Here is a 21120-nt window from a genome sequence, read left to right on the forward strand (position 1 = left end):
TGTGTGTGTTTGAATGGGTGAACGAGAGCCATTCATTGTAAAGTGCTTTGTGCAGATGCTGTTGGAAAATGCCCTATAGAAATGCAGTCCATTTACCATTCATGTTTTTTCTTTAGCCCATGTTCAGTTGAATTTGGATTGGGTGAATGACTTAGCCAGTCAAGAATTTTCCAGTTTTGGGCTTTGAAAAACTCCTTTGTTGCTTTGGCAGTATGTTTGGAATCATTGTCTTACTGTAGGATGCAGTGCCATCCAAGTTTGGAGGCATTTTTTTAGCATAAGCAGATAAGATGCTTCTGTACACTCCAGAATTCATTCTGCTGCTGCTATCAGCAGTTAAATCATCAATGAAGTAAGCCAGTACCTGTAGCAGCCACACATGTCCAAACCACAACACCCCCACCATTTCACACAACGATAGGGTTTCCTCCTTTCCTTCTCCTCCACACTTTGCTGTAGCCATCACTGATACCGTGAATCTTGGTCTCATCTGACCACACAATCTTTTTCCAGAACTCTGCAGGCTGTTTTAGGTACTTCTTTGCTAACTTTAACCTTGCTGTCCTGTTTTTCCAGCTAGTTAGTGGCTTGTATCTTGCAGTATAGCCTCTGTAGTTCCGTTTGTGAATTTTTGGCTTTGTTGCATTCCACAGTCCATTTATTTTACAGTATATTGCATTATAATTTCGTTAACATAGAGGGATACAGTGTGATGCCCATACAAGCAGAGGGATCAGCAATTTCTGCCCTTTATGATTGCAGTCATTACTCTCTACCCATAAACATGTTTTAAGAATCTAATTTTCTAACATTCTGTACTTATTATTAACCAGTAGTTTCACCAAGCTGCTACCAAAGGACAAAGATAGCAAGCTTGCTTTGGAGGTATAACTTTGAATATGGAATTAAATACATGATAATTTTGCCAGTTAGGTTTTTCTGTAGACAGAAACATCTCCCCATGGATGTTTCCCAAAACCATGTCTGAAAATCACACGTAACCATCATTCATTTAAATACTTTAACTTTAAGTAGATAGAAAAACACTGGCCTTAATTCAATCAACAACTGTCCTTACACAGCGATGGTGTTAGATATTTCTCTCACAAATACAGTTTAGTGAAGAAAATAAGTTTGTGAAGAAAAAATAACGCCACATTCACACCTGCAATCACATTCAACCTTTGTAACGTCTAAGGCCTAGCTATTCTGTGTTTAGGCACTACTTTTTTATAACGTAATAAACACGTAACAACATACAAAAATCCACATTTCCCATTTCCAACTTTGAAATGCTGTTCTGTCTAGTGTAAAATTACTTGTATTCACTGATGCAGTGATTTAATTTCTTTTCATTTCCTGTGTGTAAAAGCATGCTGCAGACATGGAAACCTTTGTGTTTGCTAGCAAACACAGAACCAGCAAAAAGGGCTGTAAAGACAAATCATTCACACTGAACTGTGAGCACATCCCAATCCTGCAGAACCTACACAAAATAAGAACTTCAGGGGCCCTGGATAAGTGTCACTGAACCATGCAGGGTTAAATATAAAATGTTGGCTGGTTTGATCTAGAAACTAAACCAGCACTTACACGTCTTATTATGATAAAGGTATAGCCTCCTTGGCTTTCAAAAGTACACAGAATACAGACTAGATGTTGCTTTTCAGAAAGAAGCACAGGAGGAAAACAAGTGTGCCAGTACTGCTCTAATGGTCCAAAGAGTGTCCACCCACTGAAGCCTGTGAGAAATGTCCAGCCTTTCCTTGCAAAAAAAAAAAATGTTCCAGGAGAATAAACAACTTTTACAGATGTTCTTTTTGGCCCATTCCTCATCATTCTACAAAATGTTCCAAAATCCCTGTAAATCGGGAAACCAAATACCACAGGATTCCAAGGAAGAAGTGGGTAGATACTGGCTCACGGAGATTTGCACAAGACTGCCTCCACAGTATCCAAGATTGAGCTCCTAGTGGTGATGGACAGACAGAGACAGACAAGCGGATGGACGGCTCATGCTTAAAAATATCAATAAATCATCTGGTAACCTAAAAATCTACCCGTTAGTTCTCTGAGCTATTCATGAAATGTCACAGCCAGCACTCCTCAAATTCAAGGGGATGTTGCGGTAATGGAATGAATAATAATAATAATAATAATAATTATTATTATTATTATTATTATAATAGCGTGGATCTAAAAGATTTTATTTATGGGGTTATTACCAGTAAAACGTACTCTGAAGTGTCACACTGTGCTGATCCAGGCCTTCAGTACTCATGTTGAGATCAGAGAATTAATGTCAGTTTCCACATCACACGTTTCTGCGACATGTATACAGTGCAGCACACTGTGACTTCCCTCTGTGGCTCCTACAACCTGCAAATGCATTTCAGCATCTGTTAGACAATGATGACAGCAAAGGTCTATTTTCTTATGCAACAGGAAATGCTACTTCATTATCAGTAAGTTAATGGTACTTAACTAGAGTGTATTTGCAGCTGTTTCAGATGGTTGAGAACGACACTAAGTGGTGGATGTTAAGTATAGGGTACAGGCCATTATGCACAGCTCTGAATTTAGAGTAGGATGTAGCCTATACAGTATACTGATTTTCACTCAATGTTGAACGGTCTTGGTTCTTGATATCATTTTAGACAGTACTTGGTACCAGGATTGGCCAAAACAAATAGTATCAATGCAAACTTATTTTTATTATAAAATGATCTCACTATAAAGATGTGATGTTGTGACATGGTCCTTTCCAGGCAATATGAGAACAGCACTCAAAAGGGGAAATGTGCATGTTGACTTTTGTTTTATGCTAGACACCAAAGTCAATGTAACAGGAAATGGCAGAAACTGATTTAGTAGAGACCAGAGGGATCATGAATGAGCTAAGCATTCCTCCACCCTGGCTCACTGAGAAAGAACAACTTTTCTTTTGTCAAAGTTTCAAATTTCAACAATGCTGCCTTGTTCTGTGTGATTACATATATAGTCTTTCTGTGTTTGAATGAACTGCGGAATAATTAACACTGAAATAGACGACAACCTAAGACTAATGTAGCAATTTATTCAATTAATAAGTGAGAAATAATACACTCCACTTTTTGTGCCAACTGACAGCCCTAATCACAATCCAACAGCTCATAGTAGCTGATAACAGTTAATAACTAAATTAATTGGAATGGCTTCAAAAAGCCCCCGTCCACATACTGGCACTTACTGCTGCTTACTTTTACTACACATAAAAAAACTGAGTGATGCACCATTCCAGCGAGGGTTGAAAGTGAATAATTTAGGAGCAAATTAATAATTCTTGAGAACAAACTTTTCTCATGAAGTGGTATCGCATTCCCTTGTGCAATGCCACTGAGAGTTTTGGGTCGTTGGGCAACAGACTACCGGCCAACATTGTACCAACATTGGGTACCTGGTTGGCATGCTTAAAAATAAGCAAGTGCTCCATTCTCTTAACCGTCTAGCTTGATTGAAATGACCATTTGTATTACAGATGTTTTACAAGTCCATGCAAAGACAACAGAAATGAATAATCAGGATGTCACAGAACCATTACTGAGTTTTATGGGAGGTCCTTGAGCAGTGGGGTGGTCAGCTCACAGTCCGGGTCTCCCCCCCACCCCCTTGGATTTGACGACAGTGGACTGTCATCACGGAGTTCCAAATATAAATGGGTTATGCAAGAAACATGTTTGAGCTCTCTCATAAAAAAAAGGTTAAAGGTGTTCTTCTCTAAAAATCAAGGAAGTGGAGGCTGCTAGGTTACCTGCCCCTTTTCTGAGAGCACAAAGTAGAGAAATTGCCAGCGACCCGCTCAGTTTTTCTAAACAATACTGCTGAATTTGAATGTGCGGTAATGATTGTTATTCACACGCCGGCGCTACCCGAGGGGGTGGAGTGCGTCAGCAGCTCACCTCCACTCGACAAGAGGAGGGTTCAAATAGATAAAACATTTCATCGCTTTTAGATGAGGGGACAGACAATCCAAAAATGTTCTCCTCATTGAACCCGTCCTGCATAACCTGCGTGGAGGCGGAAGAGCTTCACGGCCCATCCAGCACTGGGAGAACCAGCCATGTGGTGAGCTTTTATTCTGGAAAATACAGTTCCTCTGTGTTTAAATAAATGATGCAGTCCTTCCACTGACTGCGATGCATTATGTGCAGCCGCACACTGTAGAACAGGAGACAGCGCCAGATTATGAAAGCACAGAGGACTGCGGGGATGAATAAAAGCGTGTCACAGGCAACTGGGGAGTGCGCACTTCCACATCAAATTCACTTACAGTGTTGGTATTGTTCCCAGTTTTATACACCCCAATTAAAAAATGTTTACTAATACTGGGAACAGGCAGAGGCACCAGAAAATGTAATTGGACTATAGGCCTGGATTCAATCAACATTTGTCCTCAGAGTCAACTCAGTAAAATTAAACTGCTCCCTTTTTTCCACGCAAGTTTTAAAATACATATCTTGCTGATTACTGAACTCGCCAAACTGTCCTTGGAAAGTGAAAGGAAACAACAACTCTTGAACTGAAATGATTGAATCCAGGCCCTATTCTACAGCACATTTATAAAAAAAAACACACTGAAGGCCCGCGGCTCCCCAACACCTGACACACACACACACACACACACACACACGCACAATCTCAGCTACCAGTGCCTTTTCTGTTCATTTCTTCTCCTCACTCAAAGCCAAAGTCAGAAAACCATTTTAAAGTGCTCTAGTCCTTTGACTAAACCTGGAACCGAATATCAAAAAAAAAAGCAGAAACATCCTCATATATACTAAGGTGCCGTAACGTATACAGTTTTATTATTGTTTAACTTTTGCTCTCACCTATTAAGCACTGAACTCCTGCTCCAAAGTAATGAATGATTGGCATGGTAGGGGATTATGAGAAAGAATCTGAGAAAAAAACAAAAAAAACATGTATTTTCACAGTTTTTTGTTCAACGATTTTGGCCTTCTCCTGTCTTGTCTTATATTAGGTCCTAGTTGGTAGATCTCAGGCTCGCCCTCTCTATAGGCCCAACCCAGAGTTGAGGTAAACACGACATTCCATTCAAGTTAAGCCTTTTCACCCCACCCTGCATTCTGACTTGGGTGGCTAAAGTCGGGATATGACAGATGCACACTTGGGGAAAGCACAAAAGCAGGCATGTCCCAACAAACTCCAAGTTACTTCAGCCCAGGTTTGAGACGTATGCCTGCTTATCTAGTTTTAACTATGCAGCTATTGCTCACATTGAAATGAGGGATAAATACAGCAGACTTGTTGGCCATCACATGAAACGACAGCTCAATAGAACTTGTCCCAAAGGACAAAAATGGTTTTACATGCAATATGGACCAAATTCATTCAACCAATGTCATTTTGTGTCAATTTGGAGTTTTATATTCAAATGAATGATATGAAGGCAAGTTAAAATGTCATACACAGATAAATTAATATTTAAAAGTCACCACATTTGGTAGCCCATTACAAATTAATTGTGAATACTGTATGCCTCTGTCATTACAACAGAATCCAATCAGCATGTTCCAAATTTTTTAACGGACATAGCCAGTCTGAACGTAGTGCAGTGGCTAGTTACTGTTAGCACCGACCCTTATTGGCCTTCAGCAGCATCAGCTTCTACTTTTTAATACTAATATATAGCTGAGTAAGAGTGGAATTTATAATTAAATTTGTCCAACATCTAATGTCTGTTACATATCTATGATATCTGTTAATATAATACATAGACTGAAAGTTATGAAAATCTTTGTGCTTATTTTGATCGATTAACAAACATGACAACTTTCAGAATTATTGGCACTAACTGGCAAAACTTACTCTTCTCACACAGTACTGTTCTCTTTGTTAAAATCATAGTATCAATGTTATGACTTTACCCCTAAATTGCACAATTAGCAACACAGACTAAAAACTCAAGTTAATTTTAGTTTAATTTCTGTATCCCAAACGCACAAATGAAACGTGACCTGTGGATGTGCATTTAAGTGTGTGCCTGGGCCTGCTCTTTTTTCTAATCCACATTATCTTTTGGGGAATTCAGCAATGGAAATGCTCAAAAGAAACCCCTTTCAATGTACATAATGCAGACTACTTTATAATTACAGTCCTCGGTGCCTTGCAGAACTGAATATTAGATTTTTAAAAGGAAAAGGCAATGGAGTGGAAACTCACATTTTCACATTTTCCATCTGTGGGCAGGGGTCAGGATTAACTATTTTAATTACACTCAGTGCATAGACTATCCTCTTCAGGTGCCACTGCATATCTCAAGTGAGGATGTGCGTATCTCAGATATATGCAAGTCTGCATAGCTGGAAGTGTGTAAAAAGCACTTGAGTTCATGTCAAGATCTGGTCCAAAGCTATTTTGCACTTGCATTCTTTCATTAAGACAAAACAGTATAGCAATTGAGCGATATTCGATTATGTAGACAAATACGCTGTGGAAGGGAAATTATCTCAATCTGGTAAACCTTGTTTGAAGGAATTATAATGTTATGGATTTTTGGTAGAGACACAGTTTTTAAGTTGTATTTCTCTCACTGACTAACATCGTAACCCACAGCTTGAGCTGGTTTACGGTAGACTTCTACTTCGGTAACCAGCAGAGAACAGTGGCAGTAATTGATGGTTCCATAAAAAAAAAATCTCTTCATACACCAGGTCCCATTCTTAACAGTTTTCATTTAACCCCTCCTTCCTCAGCATTTCAGGTACATATGTAGGGTACATTCATAGCAAAAAAATAATTTGGTTGCATTCACACATTAATGAATATCCACATACTTCCAGTGTATTTCCTAATTAATAAAAAAGATTTGGTTATCACTTTCAAGGCAAGGCTTGGTCTAGCCCCAGAACACATTGCAGATCTGTTAAAAGCAAACACCCCACCACACCACACTCCCTTTGACCCTCTACAAAAGACCTGCTCACTGTCCCAGCCACAAATTTTACAACAGGAGGGGACAAGGCTCTTGCGACCGGGGCTACATTTTTATGGAGTACTCAGTCAGATTTTATTAGGGCCTCTGACTGCTGTGTCTTCTAAATCTAATTTAAAATCCTTTTTTAAACTATCCAACCTTACATAACTATTTCACCTGTATTGCTATTTTATTCCCTGTTTATTGTTTTTATTCTGTATTGTTTTATTTCTTTATTTTAAAGAGGGGTGCTGGAGCCTCTCCCAGTGCACCGGGCGACACCCTGGACAAACCACCAATCTATCGCAAAAAAAATTATTTTTTGTATTATTATTATATCTGTATAATATATATTTGCATTATTATTATATTCTACCCCATGGCTGCTAAAGGCCAATCACAGATACTGTAGCACAGATTGCCATAGTAATTATTTATAGAAATTATCAATATAGTAATTCTTTTTTGTAATTCAGGACCACTGAATGCAGCTCAGATGATGCCTGGTTCATGGCAACCATGAACCAATTTATCACATGAATACAAATTAAATCACACTCACATCCATGTCTGGATGTTTACCAATGTCAAGCCTATAATAGTAACAACCAATGAAAATGTGTATGACATGCTAATGTGGATTCAAAAAAGATGAATCCAAAAAAGCTGCTAATATAAACACACGTTATAAAACCAATCCATATGTTCCCACATACTTTTCTATAGAGACATAGCCCAGTAGTCAGGCTCAATACAAATATTTGTTGACTTATGTTTGGCTTACAGTCATTTTCTTTATTCATAGTCAACCACATAACCTGTAAAAATAAAGCAGCATCTTTGGGAGCAATTAACAAATTGTTGAAGTGATTTTCTTTAAAAGAAAGCAGAAATCATACTAATTTTGTGTACAATCTTCTATTTTATTTTATATATTTTCCCCCATGCGTGACCTGGGGGGAGTGGGATTGAACGGAGACAAAACATAATAGACACAACATACAAATACAATACATAAATCAATTAAACCGTAAACCCTAAATCAATATGTGGTTATGCAAAGCTAAAATAATAGCAAATAAATGTTACATAAACCCAAGAAGCAAAAAAGAAAAATAACAGTAAATATATATAATATATATAATTGGACAACTCATAGGCAAGTCTCTCAAACATATGCAACATACTCTCCACAATTGCATCCCAGGTAGTAAGAACAGTGGGAGAAGTTCTCTCTAAAATAACTATTTTCACGTGGTGTTGAGACCCAGCTCTACAGAATAGCCTTCATATTAGTAATATCCATTTTATTCATTTAAGCAGCGAGCCCTGCTAGAAGAGCCTTTCTCAAAAAACTCCTGAGGAAGAATTTTGCACAAGAGATTCCGTTAGCCCTTCTGTAATGTGTCACAAAATGTGTAATAAGAACACATTAAATTTTTGCCCATTTAATATCAGGTGAATTAAAGGAATAAGAATTAAAGGACTAGGAAACAGAGCTATTATCTGAGAGGACATACTTTGAATTTTTATGGAATTTACTAAATGCAAAATACTACTGGATACCAAGAGCGCATCAGTACTGGTAAACAATTTGCGTCTTTTTGAAAAAAAAAATGTTGTCCCTTGCTGCAGGGTTCTCAACCCTTCAGGTATCAATAGGTCATAACGAATCTCCTTTAAAGCTTTTGTAATAGGAATTTCAGAGTTTGGTGTCAAACTGGTGTCAAACAAACGGTTGAAATCACCTCCAGCATGACTGAGATGCTGCCAATGGATGATAAAATACATTTAACTTCGTCAAAGAATTACTTATCGAAAAAGATAAATGCATAAATAACTGCAATACAAACCTGAACAGAGTAAAAAAAAACATGATGAAATAACAGACCCTCTTCTCTCTATCTGCACCATAATATTTACAATTATGGCAACACCCACGTATACTCTGTGCGGAGAAATATAGACTTAACTTATGTTTTTTTGAAAGTGATTGATATATTTTGCATTCAAGTGAGCTTCGTGTACATAGGCAATATTGACCATCCTCCATAATAAGCATTGTAGGCATTGTGCCCTTCACAGGTACACGGACCCCTCGTAAATTCCATGAGTTAATCACCATATCCATATAATCGTGTGGAATAATTTATCAGTTTGACTAGTTGTTTCAAATATACAAAATAGAAAAATTGTCCAAGGGAATGACATTGTAAAGTCTGAGAGACCAAAAAAAAAAAAAAAAAAAAAAAACACAAACTGAAGAACTGCACAGCCACTGAAAATACAAAAATGAGAAATAACTGTAACATCACACCCACCTCCCCTTCAAACAACCCCCTCCCGTACTTGAACCTACCAGGTCACCCACACTGCCCACCCACTCCTCCCCACATGTACCACATAAACAAGAGGGGCTTGTCAGTGTACAGTGCGCAAACAATGCACCCAACTGAAAATTAACAACCCACAGAGAATATGCTTATCCTCGGGGACATGTCAGAAGTGCTGGCTGGAGTTAATGCACAGGAAGCGAACAGTGTGACAGACAAAAATGTATACAATTAAAAAGAAAAATGATGTTAGCAGAGCCAAAAAACACTGTTTATACTCCCTTAAAGTAAGCCAACGATAGTGCTCCAACCATGCCAGGTGGATAATGCCTTACAATCTGTCTATGAAGCTAATACGCATTAATGATAAAATTACCCTTACATCTCACAGTTGGCTATTAAGATTATAGCCTGCCTTCTAAAATCAAACTGCGCAAGCAACAATAGCCCTTTTCGGCCAATCGTACCAGGTTAATCCCACAGTGTTAGAATGCACCAAAATAAAATACCAGTGGAGCTAGTCTAGCCAAAGTAAACCAGTCCAAAGTAAAAATGTGGAAATACATCAAAGAAACATAATGAGAAAGAAGAAAATTTATGTTCGTTGAGCAGCTAGCTAGCTAGCTAGCTATACCGTGGTCGCAGTGTTTCTTCCCAGCAGTGGAGCACTTCATGCTATAGTCAACAACATGTCTTGGAAACGGTAACTGAAGCAGGAAAAACCCACCTCCAGACTCCTGAAACTAGCTGGCCTCTTCCACCATAGACTATCAGGGAAGCAGGATACATCAGAAAGTTGCCCACCCCCCTTGCCCAAAGCTTTTCCCTAATTACCCAGTAAACGTTTCTTTTAGCAGCAGTAGAAGCAAAACGACATTCGGTCACGGTGAACAGATACGGGTTCCGATTTCCTGGCCTGGTGGAGTAAGATCTCATGGCTGATGTATCTTAGAAACTGAAAATAACAAAGTATGGGGTTTATCAATGTCACTGCGGTTGCTTGTGTAGATGTGATGGGCTTGGTTCATTTTCAAAAAGGGATGGTCTTTAGTAGGTTGTATGACTGGGAACAATTTCAGGTTATGGCGTTGGAGGAACTAAACTAGGTTGTGACCTTCTATACCCTCCAAGAGGCCTACTTGCACTGCTGGCTTCAATCTTCATAATCCATGATTTTGTCCTTTATAACATGTCTTTGTAATAGATGAGGTCATTTTTCTGTTGGTGAAGTTCATGGTTGTTGGATAGCTTATGTACAGCGGAAACAATTCCTGCTTTTTTCAGTTTAAGAGCACTAAGCAGGTTTGTGGTTTCTGTGATGGATTGGATTACAGGCCTTAGAGCAGTTTCTTGAAAGGTACTGACACATTGGGATAAGCATGCATCCCAATCATTGCTTTCTTGGTGCTTTTTCCTTTCGCTTACTATCAGGAGTTTTGGAAGAAAAGATGGCAGCACCAATGGCATGGAGGGTCAGTATACGCATCATAATAAAGCCACACCTGGTTAATAAATTAAATCATACTGATTGTTCAAAAAACTCATAAAATAATGGGGTGGGAGCAGGGGCTCAACTAGCAAGCAGCTATCTTATAAAAGTGTTCATATTATCATCAGACCGTCCAAAATTAACACACATATCTTGATTAAAAACTTACTTGACAACCAATGTAAAATTTCATTATATTCCATTCTATTGCAATGCAGTGAAAGGTTCTTAAATTGTTATTAAGTTTCAAAGAACAGAAGCTGATGTAAAAGGATTTTGCACTTTCCTAACCTCCAAGTTGCATAACCCAACACAAATCCAAAAATACATTGCTTCCCCACTCCTTTACTCTGAACTTTCAACCATATGTTGATTCTCAATCAATATAAATTTGTTAAAAATGTTTTGTGAATCCAGTCCTTTAGATATTGTCCAATCCTTGTTTAAAAAGCCTGCCAGCATCTTATTATTTGAAGTTTTAATAAGGTGCTTTACCCTTATGCTGGTAGACCTACTGTGAGTATTGTTGCAGCGCACAATGTTCACAGGCAGGAGCACCACCAGGGATTTTGGGCCCCATGAAAAGATCTCGGATTGAGCCCCAAAACCCCACAACACCCCATCCCTGCACAACTACAACACAATTCTTTGAGGGCGGCTGTCAGTCAGAGCCCTTGGGATCATCTGAACCCCCCTCCATACAGCGCCACTGTCCACAAGGCATGACAAGAGATCAGATATAACTCACTGAGACCAAGACCAATGTTCTTAGCTAAGGGGACTGATTACAAGCTTATTGTAGCTCCTGATGGTGATGTTACAAGTGTTCACTCTCTAAAATTCTGCTTCATTCCTATTATGCTAAACTAGTGTTAACTACTAGCAGGGTAATCCTCAGATTGACACAAAAACTTGGATTCCGCCAATTCAGATTTTAAGAAATATCATATTTTCAATAGAAAATAAATAGTTCCGATATTTCAGGACAACCACCTATGCATACATTTAAATGTGAAGATTCCAGTGAATTAATGTACAGGAAGATATAAATGAAGTGTCTATTCAAATCCACTTGTTCAAAAAAAAGGGGAGGGGGCACATATGTTAATGTCAGAGCATATCACTTCTGTTAAAGGTAGTACAGTATATTTATGTTAGCCTTGGTTTTTATGTTAGCGATATGGGTTTCCTCCAAGGACTTTGGTTTCCTCGCACAGTCCAAAGACAAGCAGGTAGGCTAATTGAAGATTAAATTGCTCATAGGTGAGAGAATGGTGAGTGAATGGTGCGTGCCTTGCGATACACTGGTGAACTGTCCAGGGTGTATTCCTGCCTCTCGCCCAATGCACACTGGGATAGGCTCCAGCACCCCCGCCATGACCCTAACCAGGATAAGTGGGTATAGATAATGGATGGATGGAAATACAGTTAAGTCAGGAACATACCACAAACTATAGTGAACTTTGTATTTTGCGAGGGCAACATTTACGAGCACACCTTGCACACCTTAGCACGTGCAATGTAAACCAGCCATTATGCCAAGCCTAACACTGCCTTGTACTCTTGCAGTTGCTACTTTAATCTTGTCAATTGGTGTCATCAAAGCACCGTGACAAGAATGCAGTGGGCAAACCGCTCAGTTCGCTGTGAAACCACACAAAACACTCCATGCCCGTGTCTGAGCGTGTGCGGACGTTTAAAAAGTCCTGCAATACCTTAAATGTCCTCAGGGTGGATTATTTTCTGAATGTATATCGGTGTATTACATGCCATTTCTTTGACAGTGAATTAAATGCTGGCAGAAGTGAGGAGTTAATTGATATTTCATAACGGTAAGATTTTGTGGATAATGTTTGAATCACTTCCAATTAACCATCTTAAAACGTGTATACTGGTACCAGTAAAAAAAAAAAAATAATAATAATAATAATAATAATTTGTAAAGCAATATAATTTCTGGTTTAAGTACTTCAAAATACTTTTAACAGAGCAAGGCATTTTGTGGAATGCAATACATGAATAATTACAAAATGTCGCAGCACAAGACAGTCTCTCATTTACTTCAGCAAGTTACGAATGTCTTTCTTCTGTACCACAAATAATATTAGTAAAACATTCAAAATATATACTTTTACACATCAAACTGAATAGAAGCAGAAGCAGTGCATCCGAGCATCAACGCACTTCGGTCCGTGTACCTCCCACAGAAATAAATGCTCGCGGTTGGGATGCCACGCATCTCCAAAATGATGCGAAAATACTGAGCAGCCGAGCTACAGCATGCAAATCCGCCACATATCGCTTGCGATGTTTTGCAAACTTGATAAACCAAGCACAATTTGTTATTATATCCCTGTTTAGTAATAATTGTGTGCTCAACTAAATTGCGTGCTACCCCCGCAAATATTTAAACCAGAAGAATTATAACTCAAACGTGCATGCGTGGGGTTTTCTGTGAGAGGAAACTGAGACTGAGGTCTTGTTGGGTGGCATCGTGACCCCTTAAAAAACAAAACACGAAAACATCACAGTAACTGGTAGCCGGGAAAAGTGAGTCTTGCAGGGTCCTACCTGATAACTGCTGTATCACCCTGGCGAATGGTTATGTTGTCGGTGGTTCGCTGCATATCCACACTTCGGACAGGGAGCCCTGTTGGAATAAGACACAGCAGTCTGAATAAGGCAGCCTGAATCTGCCTCCGACAGGATCTCCTTCCAACCATCATCGTGCGCGTCGACGGAAAACGATGGACAGTAGATCCAAGAAAGTATCTGCACTTTACAAAGAGATATCGAAGTCCGGTACCGATACTGCCAGCTACTCCACAACAATAAAGATGTTCGGGAATGGTTACATAGAAGACGATAAACACCAAAAGAAAAATGGCTTGAATGAAAAGGTAGATTCCGTAACCCTTAGCAAACAGCGTATCTCACTAAAGCCTTGTTCGCATATGAGGACTTCTCAGAGATTAGTAGAGCGCTGTTCTTGTGAGTGTGAGAGAATTCAGCTCTCTTTCCCCCTCCCTCCTGCTCTCTCATACACACTCTCTCTCTTGCGCTTTCCCTCCCAGTTTCCCCCACCCCACTATACATCGTCCTGCTACCCCCCTTCTCGAAAATCTGATACTCCCTTATTGGTTGTCACGACAACAGCACCATCTGAGGTCCCCTTTCTACCAAACAGAACAGCGGCTGAAGATTCAAAGAACAAGGAGCGTTTATTCTGGTCATTTGCGCGGTTGACGTTGAAGCCGATTCTACGTTCGTAACCTTAGACCAAACTATTAGCCTCTTTAGCAAAAACATGTAACCGAATAACGGAACAAAAACAGTAAGTTGTCATTAAATACTGTTGTCAGAGCTACATGCACCCAAGTTATCCATAACCTACTGCATACACACGCACACCCAAAGATAAACGCAAATGAGCTGCATTCTAGCCTACTCGTGGGAGCGATTCAACTTGTGGGTGAAATTTGCCGATTGTCTGCCTGTTTAATTCAATCGCCGTGTGAATACCTGTTTAGTGGGTTTAACTTGATGTTTTGTGGATGTAAAATTAATTTTCAGATGGCTCTTTGTGACTGGGCGTTTTGTTATAACTTAAGGAGCACCTCCGGCTGTGGCTCGAATATGGGAGCTTGGAAGACCACATTGATCTAGCGTCACATTCCGCGAATTTCACTCAAGGGAGGCGTACGGCATGAAATTGTATTGTGTCATTTGAGGAAAATAACAGCCTAATCTATATCGGACGAGGCTACTGAAAGCCACTGAAATCACTAAAGTCTCTGAAATGCTTATGTATTATTTCAGTTTTTTAATGTTTTCGTTTTATTTTTTTATTTTTTATTTTTTTCCAGTCAGGGAGATTATTCATTTTCCATCAAGTCATTATTTGAATTACAACAGAATGTGTTGGTCCATGCCAGAACATTTTCACCCTGGAGCATGTTTATTAAAACTGGGTATAGTTAGAATATTCTGTTCTAGAGTCAACAGCCATTTGAAAGTTTTTCTTTCTTTCTTTATTTATTTATTTATTTATTTATATGAGATTAGGATATATACAATGCAGTATGTAAGTATTTGGACAGTAATGAAAATTTATCTGTTTTGGCTCTGTAGACCCACTTTGGATTTGAAATGAAACAATTAATATGGGTTTAAAGCAGTCAGCTTCAATTTGTCGGTAGTTACATCCATATTTGTGTGAACAGAATTTCAGCCCTTTTTATACTTAGTGCCACCATTTTAGGGGACCAAAATAATTGGACAAATAAACATAATCTGAAATAAAGTCATACTATTTAGTACTTACAAATCCTTTGCATTTGATGACTGCCTGAAGTCTGCGAGTCACAGACCTAACCAGATGCTTGGTATTTTCCGTGGTGATACTCTGCCAGGCCTGTACTGCAGCCATCTACAGTTCCTGTTTGTTTTGGAGGGTTTTTCCCCTTCTGTCTTGTCTTCAGCAAGTGAAATGCATGTTCAGTTGGATTTCGGGTCGGGTGATTGACTTAGCCAGTCAAGATCATTCAATTTTTTTAGCCCTGAAAAACTCCTTGTTTGCTTTAGCAGTATGTTTCGGGTCATGGTCCAATGAACTTGGCGGCATTTGGTTGAATCTGAGCAGATAAGATGTTTCTGCACGCTTCACAATTCCCTCTGCTGCTGCTGTCAGCAGTCACATCATCAATGAAGACAAGTGAGCCAGTTCCAGTGGCAGCCATACATGCCCAAGCCATAACACTACCTCCACCATGTTTCACAAATGCGAGGACAGGGGGTTTTGGATCATGAGAAATTCCTTTCGTCCACACTTTCCTCTTTCCATCACTTTGGTACAGGTTAATAGCTGATCTGTCAATAAGATTTTGTTCCAGAACTCAACAGTTCTTTATGTAATTTTCAGCAAACTTTAACCTGGCCATTGTGGTCTAGAGGCTTACCAGTGGTCATTATGTTGCAGCGAGCTCTCTGAGGTTATGCTGGTGTAGTCTTCTCTTTATGATAGTCTTTGACACATCCATACATACATCCTGGGGAGTGTCTTGATCTGGTCAACAGTTGAAAAATGTTTTTTCTTCACAAGAAAAAAATACCACCACAGTAGTGTTCAGTTGGTCTTCCAGATTATTTGCCATTGCTGAGGTTGTAAGTGTGTTCACAGGGGAAATGTAACAGATGTTTTAGGTGGATGCATCAAGCTTAAAAAGCAGTTTCAAGTTAAACATGCAGAATTGCGCTCTGTTTCCAAAGAACAGTGGGAGATTTCAATAAATATTTCGGGAGATATTGCCAAAAATCTGTTTTGGCTATATGAAAGTTTTTTTTTATCGGAAGCGTTTTTCTGTTACTGTATTATGTGTGTGTGTGTAGGAATCCAAATGTATGTAATCGTTAGCAGTCTTTTAGTGACTAACATATTGTATAGTCTTGGTATAGCATGCAAGCTTTGTTGGGATTGCTAGCCAGGTAGATTTTTAAAAATGCTTTGATTAATGCACACAAAACATTAATGTTACATATAGAGCAGCTAGGGAAGATTGCATTAATAGACTTCTTTCATTATCCTTATTGGAACACTGAAAAGCAGGGCCATTTGTAAACATAACATGTGATGCCAGTGCTGATCAGGCAGGTTAACAATGCTGCTGATACAAAACTCTTTACGATTTATGGCATAAATATATTGAGTGTGCATCGCATATGCACACACATGCACAGAGTTACTATTATAATGGTGTTCTGACTGTGTAACTGATGTGTAAGTACAGTTACATGTCCTACGTGACTACAAAAAAAGACAATTTGCATTAATGGCAAAGATTTCTACCATTTAAATGCAACAGCTGACAGACAGAATTAATAATATTGAATATTTATTTATTTATCATTTTTGTGCATATATATATATATATATATATATATATATATATATATATATATATATATATATATATATATATATATATTCTGCTGTTTATGGGTATATCAGCAAGGTTGGTCAACCTGCCTCTGGTCTGTGCAGGAGTCAGCTGTTATTGAATTCTGACTGAACCCTGTTCTCACAAACCAACTGACACCATGTAGCTCACACCAAAAATAAAAAATGAACAAAAGCTGAAACATCAACCCTGCAATCTCAGCTGAAAAAATAAAATATCGTACTCCAGCCACAATTTAAAGAAGCATCATGCAAGGAATCATGTCCAGGAAGTTTTGGTGCACTGGTATGTTTTTAGTGATGCACATATTTTGAAGCATATCTGACATTATTCTCTCTTAACAGTTAACACAGCAGGTTTCTCAGCTATAGGCTACATCTCATTGTGTGGCTTTCCATGGGTACCAGAAGAAAACATTGTATATGGAACAACCTAAAGGACTGAAGTCAATAGGAAAATGTAATCACTGCTACCTTTGTGTGTGAGACGAATAAATCAGAAAAGGCAACAATAAAAGCCTATACACCTTTAAGCATGCGTGTGAAAAAACAGACAACTCTCAACAGATATTCAAATAATTGTTGTTTTTATGCACATGGCATAATTGATGCATGCTGTTCTCTAGTATGTTGTTTTAAAATTAGCCCAGCTGTGGAAAGCAGCAATGTCAAAAGAAAGTCACACTGCATTATTTGAGTATCTTTTCTCTTGTATATACTGCCAGCTGCAATTTGAAACTAAATAAACAGGACACTTATCTTGGCAACAGAAGTTGTACAGCACACTCAACAACTGTTGATATTGTATACTAGTATGCATTACATAATTATTAGGAAAAGTAAAAGCATGAGACAGCAGGATAAGTGGAAGATACTCAGAATAATATAGGTAGTTAGCCAACTGCAGCTTTGCTTTCAGCTGAATAATTACTTTTTAAACTGTAAGAAACTGATTTCCACCACTACAAGTAGTTTGAGACATTTTTCAGTTTGACAGCAGAGCTGCTTGTTTGAGTGCAGTTATAAAGAAAGTGACCAAGGCAGTGGAGGCAATAGATTTAAAGCAAGTCACATTTTTTTGATTGATCACCTTGTTTGGACAGGGGTCCTCAGCCCTGGACTTGGCGAACCACAGAGTTGGCAGGATTTGTTGTTACTTAGGAATTAATTGCTCGGTTAAAGTAGTGACATCTGTTTACTTGGTCTGTGAATGGTTTCTTGATTTTTTAAAATGAGAACAAAAACAAGCACAGCTGCGGCTCCCAGGAGAAGGTTTAAGGGCCACTGGATTAGGTAATTGAGCTACCAAATTTATTATATTTGCATTGTCATAATAATCCAAATACAACAAATTAAGTTGTATGAACTCAAACAGCATGGATTACATAATTGAATTGACAAGGAGTAAAAGTAACTTTTGGTTCACATTCATCTGTAAGTAACAAACCCACATATCCCAGTAGTAAATAACTAATATGCAGCTCCTCACAGCAAAACACAAAATAACTTGACAATATAATTGAATACCTTCAATTATGAATCCATAAAAAAATGCCTTTATATGCCTAAATGACATTATTACAAATTCTATTTGATTTGAAGCTCTCTGCAAAGCACAGTGTAAATACACTCATAAGTGCCATTGCTACTGTATGCATGTAAAATGGTAGCGTTTACCACAGAATCCAACTGACATCTTTCCATCATTACCACCTGCGGAGTGATCATGAAAGAGAACTGCAAAGATAAATTGAACCAAAGCACTTTGCTTCAAGTCTACCATTTTAAATTATCCAAGCATTCACGGCAGATGATTTTCACATTTTGCATTTGAATTGTAGCCTTTTCACCCGGTGATGTACAAAGTACAATGGTATTATTACAGCCATTTTCTACTATAGAGGTACGTGACTGACTGGCAGATTTAGTCCAATAGCATTACCATTTCTAGCTTTGAGCTGCCGCTGGATCTGCATTGACCTGGTATTAATCAGAATGATTCACTGCTTAGTTTAATGTCTTTATACCTGCTACTGTGCAGCTGGCTCAGAACAGGGTCAAGATTCTGCAGTCCCTGCATGCTTTAACCAAAATGCATGAGTTCACATGGAACTTTGCTTTTCAACATGTCTTCAGGTTACAATCATGCATTTGAATAAAAGCAAGCATTTAGTATCACCATGGATGCAAATTTTCTAACAGTTGCACCAGTGTCAGTATGTGTTGATATACAACATATTAACACCTTGTAGTTGTCCATTTCAGAATTTACTCTGTGCAGCAAATGCTGCGAAAAAATGCTACCATTTCGATTAATAATTGTGAGAATTGAGAAATGCTTCAGGTGTTTAAAATGTTTAAAATGTAGTGATAACGGTGCATTACTATACTTTGTGTAGATTCACAAGTGCATTTCCAACCTGTGGGAGATAAATATCATTGCACTGGAGTCATTTTAAATTAGATAATGGAATGGCCAATAATACTGTTAAGTTTACTACAAGTGTTACATGTTTTGAGTGCATCTGAAGATCTCTTTGTTTGCACCAGGACTGGTCAGTTTATTTATTTATTTGTTTATTGATTAATTGATTGATTAATTGCCCTGCGGTGCATGTTAGCAACCACATGGAAATATGTGCATGCATGGCCTGGTCAACAAATGAGAGACGGCATATTTTTGTACAACTTTCTTGTTAATTCTCATCCTTAAAAACGAGTTGACTGTTTAAAAAAAAAAAAAATCATTTCTTGTGCATATGAACAATTGATAAATGAAGCCCCATAAGTCTGGCAGCAGGGATTGTTCTCAACTGGCCAAAATCCAAAAGAAAAGCCCAATCCAAGCTCATTTCATTTGAAAACAAAATGAATCAAACTCAAATTGAGTCCAAAGTGCACTTCCTTCTCTGCAACCCACTAAAAAAACCACACACACGCTGCCATTAGGGAAATCGAGGAGCACTGTGTGTCTTATGTAAAATCTGAGGAATTATTGATGCTGTTCTTTTCATGTAAAAAGGCTTAATATGTCCAGAAAAACTGCAAGCACATACCATGAGACCTCATATTGAACCGTGGCTCTCTGAATTTGCCGTATAGACCGCGAAACCACGCATTCAAATCAACCACCTATTCAAATCCATGTCTCGCTGGTGGGAGGAAGGGCAGTGCTGACACATTTCTTATTTAAAACAGGACCTTGCTGATATAACATCTTGAAAAGCTGCAAATTTAATGATGTATGTGGTGATTTTTCACATTTATATATCGTGTGATGACAGGAAAGAAATTTCGTTTTTTTTGTGTAAAATTACCTTTAAAGTGACCTCAGCGTGCAGTTTGCATAGAAGCAGCCGAAACTCCACACAAGTTTATAAATAATATCAGGGGGCCAAGCACTGAAGTCATTTACAGTAGGTACAGTATTGTTTATGATTTTCTATTTTATTTTATTTTACTTTCAGCATCTGCAGCTCTGCAAGAAAAGGTAAAAAACCCAGACGGTTCCAAATGCTCATTAACCTGGGCAGGTCTTTGGGCAGGCTGCAATTGACGAGGCCCAATGTGTATCTCTAGGTCACTCTGCAGGGCTGCAGAGTCAAATATGATAGCTTTAGAGGCCACGTAATCTGTGCTGGGCTGACTCTGACTGTTACAAAAGGGGTGGCCATTTTGTGCTCACTCCTATGAAAAAGAGCTTAGTGTATATATGTCATGTGACCTGCAAGTGACTTAAAACACAACTACTTACCATACGTGAACACTAAAATCATATTATCAGGTAAAAATTAACATATTTTTGTACGTATGCATCTGCCTAGAAAATTGTTCCTCATTTACCTCGATACAGGAAGAGATGCAATGTGGACAATTTGTGTTTTTATTTGTTCAGTAGATGGTAGCAAAAGACAGAAATTTAATGGATCAAAATAAATAGATAGAAAACATTGTGGGAAACAGAAATTCTAAATTATACTTATCACAGAACATTTTTCTTAAACCTTTATAACTTGAGACTAAATATTAAATAAAAGCTATTATCAAGAGCAAGATTTAAAGGATTTAGTGCTAACACTATTTCTAGCTAGCTAGTATTAATTCAATAACAATCATAGCACAGTAAACACTAGTGCAGCTAGTATTCAGCTAGTATAAGTTACTTAACATTAGCTAACACAAGATACCAGTCCAAGTGCATAGCTACTTACTATCACTGAGCAGGCATACTTTTGGAGAGTAGAGCTAGATACCAAGCTAACTTAGCTAGCATTGTTGAGAGATTTATATAACATGATAACCTCTGTCCTTTGTCTGGCAGGCAGTAAATAAACATGTGACTAGCTTGCTAGCTATGCTGGGTAGC

The 21120-nt window shown here is 38.3% G+C and overlaps 1 protein-coding gene across 8 annotated transcripts in view; it reads right to left on the minus strand.

Moving 5' to 3' along the window:
• The window catches only part of lsamp (limbic system associated membrane protein), an 878287-nt gene that overhangs the window by 251939 nt on the left and 605228 nt on the right, over window positions 1-21120 (minus strand). For 5 of the 8 annotated variants that reach the window (XM_064303053.1, XM_064303058.1, XM_064303059.1 and 2 more), the window contains one exon: window positions 13370-13448. In XM_064303053.1, the coding sequence (XP_064159123.1) occupies window positions 13370-13448 (79 nt within the window). Of the gene's footprint in view, window positions 1-13369; window positions 13847-15122; window positions 15327-21120 lie in introns of those variants that run through there. The other 3 variants (XM_064303055.1, XM_064303052.1, XM_064303054.1) reach the window with 3 other exon arrangements.

This window comes from Anguilla rostrata, chromosome 12 (assembly GCF_018555375.3).
Source record: "Anguilla rostrata isolate EN2019 chromosome 12, ASM1855537v3, whole genome shotgun sequence".
Lineage (NCBI taxonomy): Eukaryota > Metazoa > Chordata > Actinopteri > Anguilliformes > Anguillidae > Anguilla > Anguilla rostrata.